General features: G+C 57.1%; 1 protein-coding gene across 1 annotated transcript in view; it reads left to right on the forward strand.

The window, feature by feature from the left end:
* Positions 1–14,137, forward strand: part of Fer1l5 (fer-1 like family member 5) — a 45,205-nt gene that overhangs the window by 27,972 nt on the left and 3,096 nt on the right. Inside the window, exons 20-45 of the mRNA XM_004844371.3 lie at positions 1,921–2,045; positions 2,468–2,568; positions 3,066–3,243; positions 3,313–3,468; positions 4,296–4,427; positions 5,227–5,390; positions 5,630–5,744; positions 6,412–6,514; positions 7,165–7,328; positions 7,418–7,588; positions 7,778–7,913; positions 8,017–8,094; positions 8,823–9,004; positions 9,288–9,449; positions 9,621–9,725; positions 10,816–10,962; positions 11,034–11,196; positions 11,349–11,374; positions 11,713–11,763; positions 11,843–11,944; positions 12,144–12,263; positions 12,459–12,620; positions 12,802–12,893; positions 13,258–13,428; positions 13,577–13,725; positions 13,918–14,057. Of these exons, the coding sequence (XP_004844428.2) occupies positions 1,921–2,045; positions 2,468–2,568; positions 3,066–3,243; positions 3,313–3,468; positions 4,296–4,427; positions 5,227–5,390; positions 5,630–5,744; positions 6,412–6,514; positions 7,165–7,328; positions 7,418–7,588; positions 7,778–7,913; positions 8,017–8,094; positions 8,823–9,004; positions 9,288–9,449; positions 9,621–9,725; positions 10,816–10,962; positions 11,034–11,196; positions 11,349–11,374; positions 11,713–11,763; positions 11,843–11,944; positions 12,144–12,263; positions 12,459–12,620; positions 12,802–12,893; positions 13,258–13,428; positions 13,577–13,725; positions 13,918–14,057 (3,395 nt within the window). The remainder of the gene's footprint in view (positions 1–1,920; positions 2,046–2,467; positions 2,569–3,065; positions 3,244–3,312; positions 3,469–4,295; positions 4,428–5,226; positions 5,391–5,629; positions 5,745–6,411; positions 6,515–7,164; positions 7,329–7,417; positions 7,589–7,777; positions 7,914–8,016; positions 8,095–8,822; positions 9,005–9,287; positions 9,450–9,620; positions 9,726–10,815; positions 10,963–11,033; positions 11,197–11,348; positions 11,375–11,712; positions 11,764–11,842; positions 11,945–12,143; positions 12,264–12,458; positions 12,621–12,801; positions 12,894–13,257; positions 13,429–13,576; positions 13,726–13,917; positions 14,058–14,137) is intronic.

A 14,137-nucleotide genomic window follows, 5' to 3' on the forward strand; every position in this document is an offset into this window, starting at 1 on the left:
CGTTGCTTCATGCAAAAAAGCCCTGGTTTCAATCCCCACTGCCCCCCAGTTGCATTTGATTGAACAAGTGCAGACTTTCCCTGTGTCATTATTTCCTGAGCAATACAGATAACAGCTATTCACATAGCATTTACATTGTCTTAGGTATTATAAGTCATCTGGAAATGGTTTAAAGTATACAGGAGGACATATATAGGTTTTATGCAAAAGCTATGCCATTTTCTATAAGGGTCAGGCATCCATGGACTTTGGTATCTGCAAGGGATCCTGGAACCAACTCCCTGGGGAAACTGAGGCCAGGTGTACACCATGGTTTAGCCTTCCTGGGCTGTTCCCACATTGGCTGTTCCAGTCAGTGCTGGCCAACATATTTGGTGTCTCTTGAAGCTGTACTTACCTTCCTCTCTGGTGGATGCCCAGGAGTGGGCTTGCTGGGTAGGGAAAGGAGGATGTGTTTGGCCTGTAAACTGCTCTTTATTTCAAGATTTCTTGGGAATTCTTTGAGGTCTGGCTGAAGTTTCATTCTCCAAGCAGGGGCCACTTTAAACTTTTTATGTGACAGCCTTCAGCCTCCACAGGTGGCCTGGCTCAGAGACCCATGCTGAGCTGGGGAATCGTTTCTCCTGGTCCACGCAGCACCCTCGGGGCCCCTTCTGTGGGAGGGGAAATATCCCCTGCTCCTTCCTGCCCCGAGGGTCTGGGTCCTGGAGACCAGCATGGCACATGAGAGTTGCACAGTACCGCAGACTGGGTGGTTAAAGTGAGAGAAATGTGCTCTGTCACAGGTCTGTAGGAGACACACTGAAGTCAAGGGTCAGTGTTGATTCCTGCTGAGGGCTAAGAATCAGTTTTTGGTTTTGTTTTTTTGAGACAGGGTCTCAATATATAGCCCAGGCTGGCCTCAAACTCTCGACAATCCTCCTGCCTCAGCCTCCTGAATGCTAGGATTTTGTGCCTCCCTTCCAGCTTCAGTTTCCCAGTAATCCTCAGTGCTTCTTATCTGGGAGAAGCATCATTCCATTCCCTACCTCCACCTTCACATGGTGCTCTCTCTCTGGGTCTCTGGCTGTCGTCTTTGAGAGTCTGTCTACCTTCAATTTATTTATTTGTTTGTTTGTTTGTTTGTGTGTACACAGTACTGAACTACATCCCTGGCCCTCTTAAAAAATTTATTTTCTTATCTCTTTTCTCTTTTTTTTGGTACTAGGGATTGAATTTAGGACCTTGTGCTCACAAGGCAGGTGTGGTGCCACTGAGCTAAATCCCGGCCCTGTTTCTCTTATTTTTTATTATGAGACAGGGTCTTGCTAAGTTGGTAAATTGTTAAACCAGGCTGGGCTCGAATCTGAGATCCTCCTGCTTCAGCCTCCCAGAGTGCTGGGATTATGAACATGCACCACAACACTTGGCTTCAAACCACCATTTTTATCATATTCGCTCCCCACCCAGTCCTCTGTGCTAGCAGGTCCTCTGGGGCTGCCGCCCTGAACTCCTGTATGGAAGTGGGCCCCTGCCTTTGCATCTCCCTGCTATGACCTCCGGGTCATTGCTAGCCTGGATTCTCCCACCTGGAGGCCAGGGGCTTTGATTGCAGAGAGCTGGGGTGGTCAGAGTGCACAGCCCAGGTCTCAGCCAACATCCTGGAAAGGGTCCTGTTAGTGTCAGCAGGTCACATCCTTGAGGAATGAAGTAGCCCATGGGAGGTCCTTCAAGGGGATGCAGCCATGTGTGGTGGCACATGCCTATAACCCCAACCCTCTGGGAGGCTGAGGCAGGAGAATCACATTTGACCCCAGCCTGGGCAACTTAGCAAGACCCTGTCTCAAAAGAAAAATTAAAAAGGGGTGGGAATACAGCTCAGTGTGGAGACCTCAAAAGTTCCTCCAACATTCCCACCCCACCCCGTGTCTTTTATCTCAGGGAACATCTACCACTATGTCCCCTGGTACAACACCAAGCCGGTAGTGGCTGTGACATCCAGCTGGGAGGACGTCAGCTTCCGCATGCACTGCCTCAACCTGCTCCAGTTTGCCAGGGACCGCCTGGTGAGTGCACAGGTGCCAGATACGCGTATCCAGCCCCATGAGCCCATCGCACAGTGCCTGTGCATCCCACATGGAAGATGCCCATGGCGCCAGGGCAGCACTGGGCACTGAGGTGCAAAGACGGCCGAGCCAAGTGCTGCCCTGCCATCTGAGGAAGTCAGGTCTGCCCAGTTACTGTTCCTCAGCACTGCTTCCCAGGCCCACCCATCCTGGGCACTCCTTGCTGCCTATTCTGCTGAGTAACAGGAAGTAGAGGTCTGGAAGCCTGGGTGGGGCATATGAGAGCCTTAGACTGACAGTACCAGTACCCAGCAAGGTCCTAGGTCCTGGCTGAGACTGCCCGCAGTCCTGCCCTGTGGCAGGCGACTCCCCCCACTGTGCCCCCATTAAGCCTAGCACTCTCCTTTCTCTCCTGCTGGCAGAAAGCCAACTTGGATGTCCTGAAGTCCATGCGGAACCTGAGGGACCCTGCCCTGCTCCCCCAGTGGGAAAAGCTGCGGCGGGAGCTGGTGGAGGACTGCAGGTAGCCAGAATGGTGGGGCTGGGCCCAGGCCCTGCGAGCCCTGGCCACCTCTGGACTGCTCTCCAGCTGGAGCCCAACCCTACCAGGCTCCCACAGACATGGCCTGGCTACCTGCCCATCATGGTCCCTGTCCCCCAGTGATACCTCATGCTCCTCCCAAACCTGCAGCTCCTGCACCCCAGGCCCACAATGTCTGTCTCCACAGCTCTCCCAAGTGCTCCTACACACCCCCTTGGGGTGCTGCCTGACCCGAAGGCCACCAGAAAGCCTCTCATCCCCTGCCCCGGGTTGGGTGGCCCCTGTCTCAGCCCGCATCCTCCCCACAGCTGGTCCTCGGCGCAGCCAGACACCTGGCGGGCAGACTCCCAGACCAGGCCAGCTGTGCCCCAGGCAGGGTCTCAGGGCTCGAAGGGCACCACAGCTGTGACAGAACCAGAGGTAGAGACATGGGAAGTAGAACAGAGGCCCAGCCTCCTGCCACTCTGTCCCGCCCACAGGCGCCCTCTGCCCTGCATGGCGGATCAGCCCAAAGCCACCAACCTGGACAGGAAGAGGTGGCAGCTCCGCAGCCTCCTCCTGCAGGATCTAGCACGGAAGGCCAAGGAAGCCAAGCCCAGGGACATGGTGGCCACAGTGGAGGGTTGGCTGCACTGCCTCAATAGTGTGCTCCCTGAGGTGGGCACTGGTGCAGGTTGGGAGGGGCTGGGAGCTGCCTTGTAGGTCCTGAGGTCCCTGTATCCCCAGCCCCAGATGAGCCTCCCGGATGTGATGATCTGGCTGATGGCCAAGGAGCAGCGTGTGGCCTTTGCCCAGGTGCCCGCCCACACCATCCTCTTCTCCCGGGCGGGGCCCCTGCACTGTGGCCGGTTCTGTGGGAAGATCCAGACCCTTCTGCTGCAGGTGAGGACCAGGGGGTCCCTGAGGTCCCAGGGCAGCCCCAGGGGGCTTTCCTGAGGGTATGTCAGCTTCCTGTGTACCTGGTCCTTGTCCCCAGAGAAAGGCAAAGGCCTGTGCCCATCAGCTATGGGCTGGGGCCACATTCATGGTTCTTCAAAATGGTCCCCAAATCCACCTCCTCCATTACCCTCATGGCCATCACCACTTGGTCTTGTCCCTTGACATCTCCCCGCTGGACCAATGTTAGGCAATCTCCAAAATATTTAATGCCATAAAGTCTAGATCTTCCCTGGTGTCCTACTGCCTCCTGGAGAAGGTACCACCTCCCTCTTGATAGCCCCTGGGCTTCCCTGGCCCCAAACATGCTGCCCTTGACCCTTTCCACCGCACAGCTCAGCCTCTCTCTCTTGCCTATGAGATTCCTCCCTATCCTGCAAGAACCACTGAGACTGAATTTGCTCTGCTGCTCATGGGCTCAAGCGGCCAGGACAACTCCTGACCATGTCCAGGCCTCAGTCTGCTCCTCTATAGAATGGGGCTGTTGATACCCACAGCTGCCTCACAGTGGGGTGTTGAGGGTCCAGGCACTTAACACATGTAGTGAGTTTGCAGTAGACCATACCATTGCCCTGTACTCAGTAGGCAAGTGCTCTACATCCGAGCCATTCCCAGCCCAGTGGTTCACGCTTTTGCTTCAGAACCACCCAGTTCAGTGTGAGTGTCCCTGCTCTCAGGGCTCAGGGAGAAGGGGCAGGTGTGAACCATTCCCGCACCCGTGTTCCTGTGCCCAGAGCCAAGTGCACTGTGGGATTGACCTGCCTCTGATTCAGTACCCAGAAGGTGAAGGACAGCAGGACATGCTCCCCGCCCACCTCCGGGTCTGCATGTGGTTTGGCAATGTCACTGACAGCAAGGACCTGCAGCTGCTCCGCCAGGGCAACATGGTGGTGTACTTGGAGACGGTGAGCTGTAGTGTGGGGGCCAGGACCAGCAAGGGACAGTGACTTTGCAGGGAAGAGCTGGGCATTACTGACAACCCAGAGAATTACAGGGAGGCTGTGGTCCAGGAGCTGGCTCTGATGGCAGAAGGGAAGTGAGGTTAAGAGTGTCAGGCCTTTTAACTCACCAAATTAAAACATCACTTGGTTTTATGCTGCATGTGGGGATAAACATATAATACAGCTGGCCGTTCACATCTGCAGATTCCACTTCTGCAGGTTCAGTCAACTGCAGGTGGGAAATCAAGTCAGGCCTGTGATGGCTGCATCTGTACTGAACATGTGCAGGCTTTTTTCTTGTCATGATTCCTTGAGCAATGTAATATTTGGTATGATAAAGCACACAGGGGGGATTTGAAGTAAACACAAGGTGGTCACAGGTTGTATGCAAATACTAGGCCTTTTAAGGATAGAAGGGACAATAGCACTTGTGGATGTGGTATTCGAGAGGGTTCTGGAACCTGTTCCCCAGGACACCGAGTGATGACTTTGTGTAAGGCTTGAGGATAAACTGGAGAGGGGATTTAGGGTGGGGTTCAGGGACTGGGGCTGGGGTCCTCTGGTCCCACAGGTCCCTTTAAAGGTCCCAGCTCTAACATGAGTGTCCACCCCATTCTGCTAGCTACACAGCCTGGGGCAGGGTTGAGCCTTGAGCCTCAGTCTACTCACCTGTGCAATGGGGTGTAGCCATTTCTAAGGTTGGGGGGCTCAGATTGAGGCCCAACAACCCCAGCAAGTGCTGACAGGACCTTCCCTCCTCCAGTATGAGAATCAGGCCAAGTTCAAAGACCAGTGGGGACAGCAGGGGCTCTATCACTGCCCCAACTTCTCAGATGTTACAGGGCACAAGGCCCTCCCCAAGTCGAAGTTCAAGGTGCCCTCAGGATGGCACTGGCAAGACAGCTGGAAAGTGGAGCCCCAGAGGAGGTAAGCCTAGGGTCTCAGGCCCTCGAGCCCTCGAGCCCCTAGACAAGTTCTTCTCTCTGAGATGAACTTCCTGTCACCTCGGAGGGCCAGTCAGCAGCAGCCTGGAGGTGGGCCCATAGCCACCGAGCCTGGTCCCTGGGTCTGGACACATAAGACATGGCCCTGCTGGATGCCATGTAGGGAAGCTCGAGACCAGCAGAGCGGGACCTCTGGGAACTGTGGGATCTTCCTGTCCCCAGACTCCTCTTGGACATAGATATCAACAAGAGCCAGGTGCTGGAGGAGGTGTATGAGAACCAGGAACGCAACTTCTCAGGCTCCTGGGTGTCCTCAGCCATCCCGAACACAGATGTGGTGAGCAGGGCTGAAGCCACCTCAGGGGAGGGGGACAGGCAAGGGTACCAGGTAGGGGGTGTCCCAGAGGAAAGAACTAGGGCCTCCCACTCACTACTGGACCCTGGCTGAGTTTGTCAGCCTCAGGCACTTTCCCCTGCACTGGTGGGGGACCCTGGACCCCAAGATGGCAGGCAGAGATGCTGTATATAAGACATCAGAAACGAGAGAGGGAGACAGCTATCCCTCTCTAGGCCTCTTTCGGAGGTGCTGCTTCCCCTGCAGGAGGACAGGGCCAGTGGGCCTGGACCAGGCACTAGAATGCTCCGCAGTGCTGGGGAGCTTTTGTATGTGCTCTGTCCTTGGGTGGCTCTTGAGCACTGGAAGTGGGACACTAGTAAGACTAAGGGACTGGACTCTGCATTTTATGTCATTTTCATTCCTTGCAGTAGCTCCAGGTGCACTGGACTGGGCCAGGACAGTACAGACCTCACGCATGGTAGCTCCCTGTTTCAACACAGAGGGAGCGGGTGGCAGCCCAGAAAGGCTGGTCATGACAGAGTAACAGCAGACAAAGCCAGCACTGTCTGGTCCAGGGGATGGGAGGCCACAGTGCAGGAGGGTCCCAGATAGATGTGGGGGGGGGGAGGCAAGCCCCTCTTTCCTCCTCGGCCCCATGTCCCTGCAGAATGGACAGCCCATGGAGGCCCGGGACACTGTGAGGTGTCCCCAAGGCTGGCACTTTAAGAAGAACTGGGCTGTGGAGCTCAACCATTCAGTGGACAGTGAGGGTCAGTGCTGTGATCAGGGCCCCGAGGAGTGTGGGAGGGCCTGGGACACCAAATCATGCAAGTAGTGGGGCTGTTCTGAGCAGGTAGGAGTACCTGGTTCCTCCAGCAGCCTTGAGCAGCCAAGCTCTCAGGCATGTTTGTTTATTTGGGTCTCACTGTGCAGTTTATGGTGGCCTTGAATTCACTGTGTAGCCCAGGTTGGCCTTGAACTCATGGTGATCCTCCAGCCTCAGCCTCCTTAATGATGGGATTATAGGGGTGCACCACATGCCCAGTGCTCTTGGGTGTGGTGAGCCTAGATTGCTGGGGGTCCCTGGCCTCTAGGATTCAGGGTCTCCACCCATTCCCTTGACTTGGGCCCCAGCTAGAGTGGAAAGAATGCATATCCTCGGTGCCTCCTGGCCCGCAATGCAGCTCGACAGATGCCTGTGAAACTCAGACTACCCGAGGTGGTTCCAGGAAGAAGCAACAGGTCGAGGATCTCCGGCCTGGGCTCCAAACAGGCTCTCAGCAGTGTGGCTGTGTGCCAGTCCCTTCCTTGTTCATAATACAGGCCCTGGGTGTCCAAGTGACAGTGTGACCACACCTTCCTGGGGAGAAGGGAAGGAAGGCACTGCCTGTCTAGAGGTAGGCCCTGGTGTCACCTGCAGGCTGGGAGTACGGTGTGGGGATCCCACCGTCGGGACTGCCCCGGCTGTGGACCTCGGTGGAGAAGAACTACCACTCGTGCCGCAGGCGCCGCTGGGTGCGCATGCGCTTCCGGGACCACGGGGAGCTGGGCGGCGAGGAGCAGACCGTATCCTTCTTGCAGATGGTAAGGGCCTCCCTCGGCAGGGCCTGGCCGGGATCGCGGGCGTGGCCACCGCGGGTGGTGGCAGGAGTGCAACCCACTTTCCTCCGCAGCAGGGCCTGGTCAGTGAGGGAGAGGAGGGCTGGGAGTATGGCAGCTTCGGCTCCAAGTTTCACCTGGACCCACAGCCCCAGAGCCGCTTCCGCCGCCGCTGCTGGCACCGCAGGCTGGCTCCCAACAAGAACACAAGCGTGGCGCCCATATTCCTCCTCGAGGGCTCCTTGGTAAAGCCCTGTGGGCTGAGCAGCACTTGCTTGCAACCCTGCCTCCTGCAGGAGCAGGGAAGACCCCAGTGGGCCACCGACTGATGGGGGAGGGGAGGACAGGGAGGGTGGTACCCGAAGGGCAGGAGCGTGGCAGAGGGAGACCCCGGAAGCACCCTAGGGCTTCAGAGGAGGCTGTCCCGGCCACAGGCCACGGATCTGAAACAAAACCCTAAGAAGGAAGAGAACAGGGCCTTGCCCTGGGCTCAGTTCAGGGACGCCTGGAAGCCTGCCCAGGAGGATCCACGGCTCCCCAGCATGCCCTTCATCTACTGCACCCTCGACAGTGAGTGCTGGGTTGGGTGCATGGAGCAGCCCTGAGGGCAGGATCCCGAGGACAGCCTGCAGGGACACTGGGCAGGTGACAGACACAGCTCTTCTTTATCCAGAGCCCCACTACTACCAGCTCTTCTGTTACATCTACCAGGCCCGGAATCTGATGTCCAACCAGGTCCTGGCGTTCCAGGGTAGGAATGTCCCTCGTCATCAAGCCCTTGCCCCCCAGTCCAAACACAGCCACCCAGCAGCATAATGAATATTAGAAGGAAAGGGGGTGACAGACATGCACACCCCTCTCCCAAACAGCTCTTGGCCTCAGTTGGGGGAAAAGACCCCAAACAAAGACTGTAAGTCAGGGGCTGTTTTTCTTTTTGGTTTTTTTGAGACAGGGTCTTTCTATGTAGTTCAGGCTGGCCTTGAACGTGCGACCATCTGCCTGTCTCAGCCTCTTGAGTGCTGGGATCACAGGCATGCAGCACCACACCTGGAAGGGGCTGTTCTTCAGCTGTGACCTTGATACTGTGGAATTAGAATGGGGGTCAGAGGGGCTTCACCCCATGGTAACCACATAGCTCTACCTTGAGGAGGAAAGAGTGTGCCTGGGAGAGGATTGATGAGATGGGGAGAGCCAGGGTATCATGCCTGGGAGACGCATGTCATTTGTGGTTGGACAGAGGGGGACAGAGAAGAGCCCCATGAGAAAGGCCCACTGCAGGGCTCAGGAGATGAGAGGACTGTTCATAGGAGCCAGGGCTGTGGGTGGCAGGGCCCAGGGATAGCGGCTGGGCACCATGTCCTTTGGGAATCACAGCCCACCTTGAAGGGCCTTCCCCAAGGGGGCCAGGAGCAGAAGGCCCCTGGCCTCTGGGCAGACACCCAGGTACCCGGCTCGTGCTCAGGCAGCCTCATCCTGCAGGGCCCTTCGTGCGCGCAGTCTTCCTCAACTACAGCCAGTGCACCCAGCGCCTGCCCAGCTCTGTGGCGCCCATTTGGGCGCAGACACTCATCTTCCAGCACCTCCTGCTGCACGAAAGCCCCCAGGACACCCGGGAGAGCCCCCCACTTGTGGTGCTGGAGCTGTGGCAGTGCGATGCCCTGGTACAGTGGGCTGGACTGGGCCAGGAGATAAGTGGGGATTGTTTATTTATTTTGGTACCAGGGATCTAACTCGGGTCCTTCTGCTTGTGCAGCAGGCGACGAAACCACTGAGCTAAATCCCCAGCCCAATAAGTGGGTATTGTATTCTAGAGGAAAGGATCTTGGGGAGTGGCCCCATGAGTCCAGGCGTGCAGAGCACCATGCAGTCATTAGTATTGCTGATCCTGGAGCTGGACCCCTGTGGCCTGGCCGTTGCATTTCGTGACTGTCTCCTCCCCTCCAGGGAAAGGAGAGCTTGTGGGGACGGAGCATGTGGCCTCCAGTGGTCTGGCTGGACCCTCAGGATTGGATGCTGCCGCCCCTAAGGTGGCACCCACTTGTGAAAGAGCGAGGGGAGGAAGAGGGCGAGATCTTGGCATCCTGTGAGCTGATCCTTGAGACAGAGGTATGGGAACCACACATGTCCACAGCCAGTGGGGCCACCTCTACCCCACACCCCAGGAAAGGCCTAGGGCTTCTCAGCTGAGCCCTTGAAGGAACTGCTTGGGTTGGGGGTGGGACTCAGGACTGGCCCACAGTGCCTCAGGCATCCTGCACCCCCTCTTTTGTGCTCCAGAAGCTGAGAGAGAAGCACCTGCCCCTCTTAAGCATTCCCTGGAAAGACGGGGTCTACACGCTGCCCAAGAGCATCCAGCCCACCATGAGGAAGACAGCCATTGAGGTGGGGACAGCGAGGGGTCATGAGGGATCACCCAGGCATCCTGGAGCCCTCCTGACTGTCCATTTAAAGCTTGCACCCTGAGAAGACACTTTCGGGGTTGGAGAGGGGCAGGGAAATGGAGAGCACAGACTCTGATACAGCATCATAAATCACTTTTCTGCAAGACTCCATGGTGGGTAGCAGACAAGGGGCTGTAACACTAATGGTCACATGTGGCCTCGTGCTACCCCTGTACAGCAGAGATACTTTTCACAGAAGGAAATGGAGCTAGGCATGGTGGCACACGCCTGTAATCCCAGCCCTCAGGAGCCTGAGGTAGGAGGATCACTGCAAGTTCAAGGCCAGCTGAGGCTACACAGCAAGATCCTGTTTCCGCCCCCCCTCCAAAAAAAATGGAGGCTCTGAGACAACATATTCCATGCATGGTGACCAGGGACTAAGTGACAGAGACACAATTTAGGTCCAGCTCTGCCTGACACCAAATGCCAAGATGTGGCTTTTGAGAGGAGCATGGAGGTCCCTGCACTGGAATCTGTATGCTCTGCCACAAATTTACTAATGAACAAAGGATGACAGGAGGCCTCTTCAAGTTCAGGCAACCCAACTGGTCCCCACTAGGCTAGAGGTGGCCCTCAGGAAGAGGGTGTGGGCATTTCCTGAGGTTTCCAGTGTCAGCTGAGACATCACAGGGTGCAAGGCCACTATTGATCATGGGGCTCTCTGGAACACAGGGAGGCAATGAGCTATATGGCCTGGGGACCCCTGAGAAATCAGAGTAACCCATGCTTCTGTGAGTGGGTCCTGGAGGAAGCCACCTCAGGAATTCATAGGTGACACCTAAGGAGACCAGCAGCAGATGCAGTGACCTGCAGGCCTCCTCACAGGGAGGGAGCTTGGTGTCTAGGCCTTGAGGACAGGTGCATCCCTCACAGGACAGGGAGACTCAGGAGCCTTCACACTGGCTTCTCCACACAGCCAAGTGCCTCACCCTATGGGCTCCCTGAGGCACCTCATTCCCAGGCAGCCTTGCCTCCTGCCCAGGACCCCCTCCAAGGTGCTACCTGCCCTCCCTCCTCCTCCATCCTGGCAGATCTTGGCCTGGGGCCTCCGCAACATGAAGCAGGCGCGCCACCCCCAGCTGCTGGTGGAGTTCGGGGGCGAGTCCCTGAGAACAGAGCCCATCAAGGACTTCCCCACCAACCCCAATTTCCCTGAGTCTGTGCTGCTGCTCATGGTGGTAAGAAGCCTGGGGTGGGGTTGGGGTGTGTCCTCTCCAGGGACCCTCACACCCGCTCTCCCTGGTGGTAGTTCATGCCCAAAGAGGAGGTCTATTCGGAGCCCCTGGTGCTGAAGGTGCTGGACAACCAGGACTTCGGGCGGCAGATTGTGTTGGGCCAGGCCAGTGTCGACTTCCTGCAGCCCTACTTCTGTGACCCCTGGGCACGAGACTACCTGCCCCCACAGCTTCCAAGTATGGCACTGACCATTTGCCCTCCTAGGCCCCTGTGGATATGGGGAAGGACCCTGTGGATACGGGGAAGGACCCTGGTACCCGATGGGGTGGACACCTGTCCTCCTTGGCTTGTCCCTTCCTGAGGCTCACTGCTGTATCTCTCTACACAGCGCTGTCTATGAAGAAACATCAGAAGGTGACAAGCGCTCAGCTGTTTACAGGAACAGCCCTGTCCCAGGGGAGGGGTGTTGGCTGAGCCATCCTGGCCAATGTGCCTGGTGTGACCTCACCGACAATCACCGAGGGCTTTTAACTCCTGAGACCAGGCCCTGAGGAACCGCCCCAGAGCTGCTTGGAAGGGCCCCAGAAGCAGAATTTTGTTCTCTCACATACACATCACACCCGGGCCTAGTGATTCTAGCATGCAGGGGAGCCAGGGAAATGGCCCTTGGCTGGACCTCTCTCCCAAGATGTTAGAGCCCATGTGCCAGCTCTGGGCTGCTGACCTCACCTTACTTGCCTCCTGCCTTCCAGGTCCTAGGGTTTCTCTATGAAAAGTTCTGGTTCAAGTCCAGCAGACCTGAGGTAAAGTAGGCCCAGCCCTGTGGGCCCCTGGAGGTGGGGACCCCCCTGCCCGAGTGCCAGTGCACCCTTTTCCTGCCAGGATGAGTATGAGCATGAGGTAGACTGGTGGAGCAAGCTGTTCTGGGCCACGGGAGATGACAAGTCCCTGCAGGACAAGTACCAAGACTACCATACTCTAAAGGTCAGGAGGGGCCAGGGTGGCATGAAATCTCCCTCAGAAGGAGCCACAGATTCAGCCCTGGTTCCTCTGGGAGCCACCAAGGAACATTTCTGCTGTCTCCTGAGACAAGCAGACTCCTCCACTAGATGCCTTGGAAAAGCCCTGGGGGCCATAGTCCCTTGGTCTCCTGTTCCCAGCTTGGTCCTCCTCTGCTCTGCAGGTGTACGACTGTGAGCTGGAGGCGGTGCCAGACTTCCAGGGCCTGGAGGACTTCTGCCAGACCTTTAAGCTCTACCAGGAGCAGCCCAAGGTGGACAGCCCTGTGGTAGGGGAGTTCAAGGTGTGTATGCGTCCCCCAAATGACTAACACCCCCCTAAACACTGTGCTTCCTGCTGTAGACCTCTGCTACCCTGTTGTTCCATCCCCATGGCCTTCTGTCCCTGCCACTGTCAACCCGACCATCTCTGATGGTCCTGGGCTGGGAAGCCTCCTTAAGGGTTACAGAGCTGGGCCACAACACCCTCCCACCCCCAGGGTCTCTTCCGAATTTACCCCTTTCCCGAGAATCCGGAAGCCCCCAAGCCCCCGCGCCAGTTCTTGACTTGGCCAGAGAGAGAAGACTTCCCCCAGCAATGCCTGGTGCGGGTGTACGTGGTACGAGCCATCAACCTGCAGCCCCAGGACTACAACGGCCTGGTAAAGAGCAGCCCAGCCCAGCACAGGCCTCACCCCTGCCCTATCCCTTTCTGGAGCCCCTCGGGCTGCTGACTCCACACTGCCAATGCCCCAGGCTCCACGCTGGGGGCTCATTGCTGCTCTAGTCCCACTGGCCCTGACCAAGCTGGACTGAGCCCCTTACTTCCTGTTCATCCCCTAGTGTGACCCTTATGTGGTCCTGAAGCTGGGGTCCATGAAGCTTGGCAGCCGGGATGCCTACAAGCCCAACACTGTGGATCCCATCTTTGGCATGTGAGCTGCACCCTTCCCTCCCATTGCCCTCCTTCATGCCACACTGAGAGGCGGCTCCAGCAGACAATCTTGTATTCCCTCTCTGCCCCCTAGTTTCTTCTGAGCAGCCATCTCATACTGTAGGTGCTCACCAGGGAAGACATATGGATGGGTGGCCCAGCTCTCCCCTCCCTCAAACTCTGCCTTGGGAGGAAGTGCAGGCCACATGGCCCAGGCCATATCAAGTTACTTCTGGCTGGGCCCAAGAGTTGCCGATGGATGACACAGGCTCTGCTTCAGTCCACTCTCCAAATCCATGCAGGAGCAGAGGTGAAAAGGGTCCCTTGGGCTGAGATGCAGGCCCATCACAACCTCTGCCCTCTAGGATGTTCCAACTCACCTGCACCATCCCCCTGGAGAAGGACCTGCAGATCCAGCTATACGACTTTGACCTGTTTTCATTTGATGATGAGATTGGAAGCACCTTCATTGACCTTGAGAACCGACTGCTATCTGGTTTTGGAGCTCGTTGTGGGCTCTCCAAGTCCTACTGCCAGTGAGGGGCCTGTTGGGGCTGGGTGGGGGTCGGGGTGGTAGTAAGCCCACACCTCCCCTGGGAGGGGCTGGGAACCGGGGCTGGACCTGCCCAACCACCACATGTTCTCCAGGCCTCACACCGCCTCCTGTTCCTTTCCCGTGCTCAGGTCAGGGCCCTTTAGGTGGCGGGATCAGATGCCCCCGAGCTACCTCCTAGAGCGCTATGCCAAGTGGAAAGGGCTGCCTCCTCCGGTGTTTGACCCAGACGGAGACTCAGTTTTTTATAGGGGGAAAAAATTCAAGCTGCAAAGCTTTGGTGAGCACAGCACACTGCCTGAAAGCACACAGACCTCTGAGGAAAGAGCTGCAGATGGGGGAAGAGGGGAGGACAAGAGCTCACCCCTGAGCCAGAGGCCAGCCCACCCTGTGCCCCACTTAGCACCTAGGCTGGGCTGGGGAAAGAACCTAGCAGGGTTGAAGGCCTTGAGATACACTCCTTCCAATCCAGAGTCCAAAGCCCCGACTATGCCGGGCCTGGGCCCCAAGAAGGAACGTCTGGCACTGCACATCCTACACACCCAGGGCCTGGTGCCCGAACATGTGGAGACACGCACGCTGTACAGTGAGAGCCAGCCAGGCATTGACCAGGTATGAGACCGGAGGGGCTGCCCGCTTCCCGTGATGTCACTTAGAATAGAGGACATCAGGGCTGGAAAGGTCACCTGAAT

This window comes from Heterocephalus glaber, unplaced genomic scaffold (assembly GCF_053883595.1).
Source record: "Heterocephalus glaber isolate CG9 unplaced genomic scaffold, H.glaber_assembly_v1.0 deba00000470, whole genome shotgun sequence".
In the NCBI taxonomy this organism is placed as follows: Eukaryota; Metazoa; Chordata; class Mammalia; order Rodentia; family Bathyergidae; genus Heterocephalus; species Heterocephalus glaber.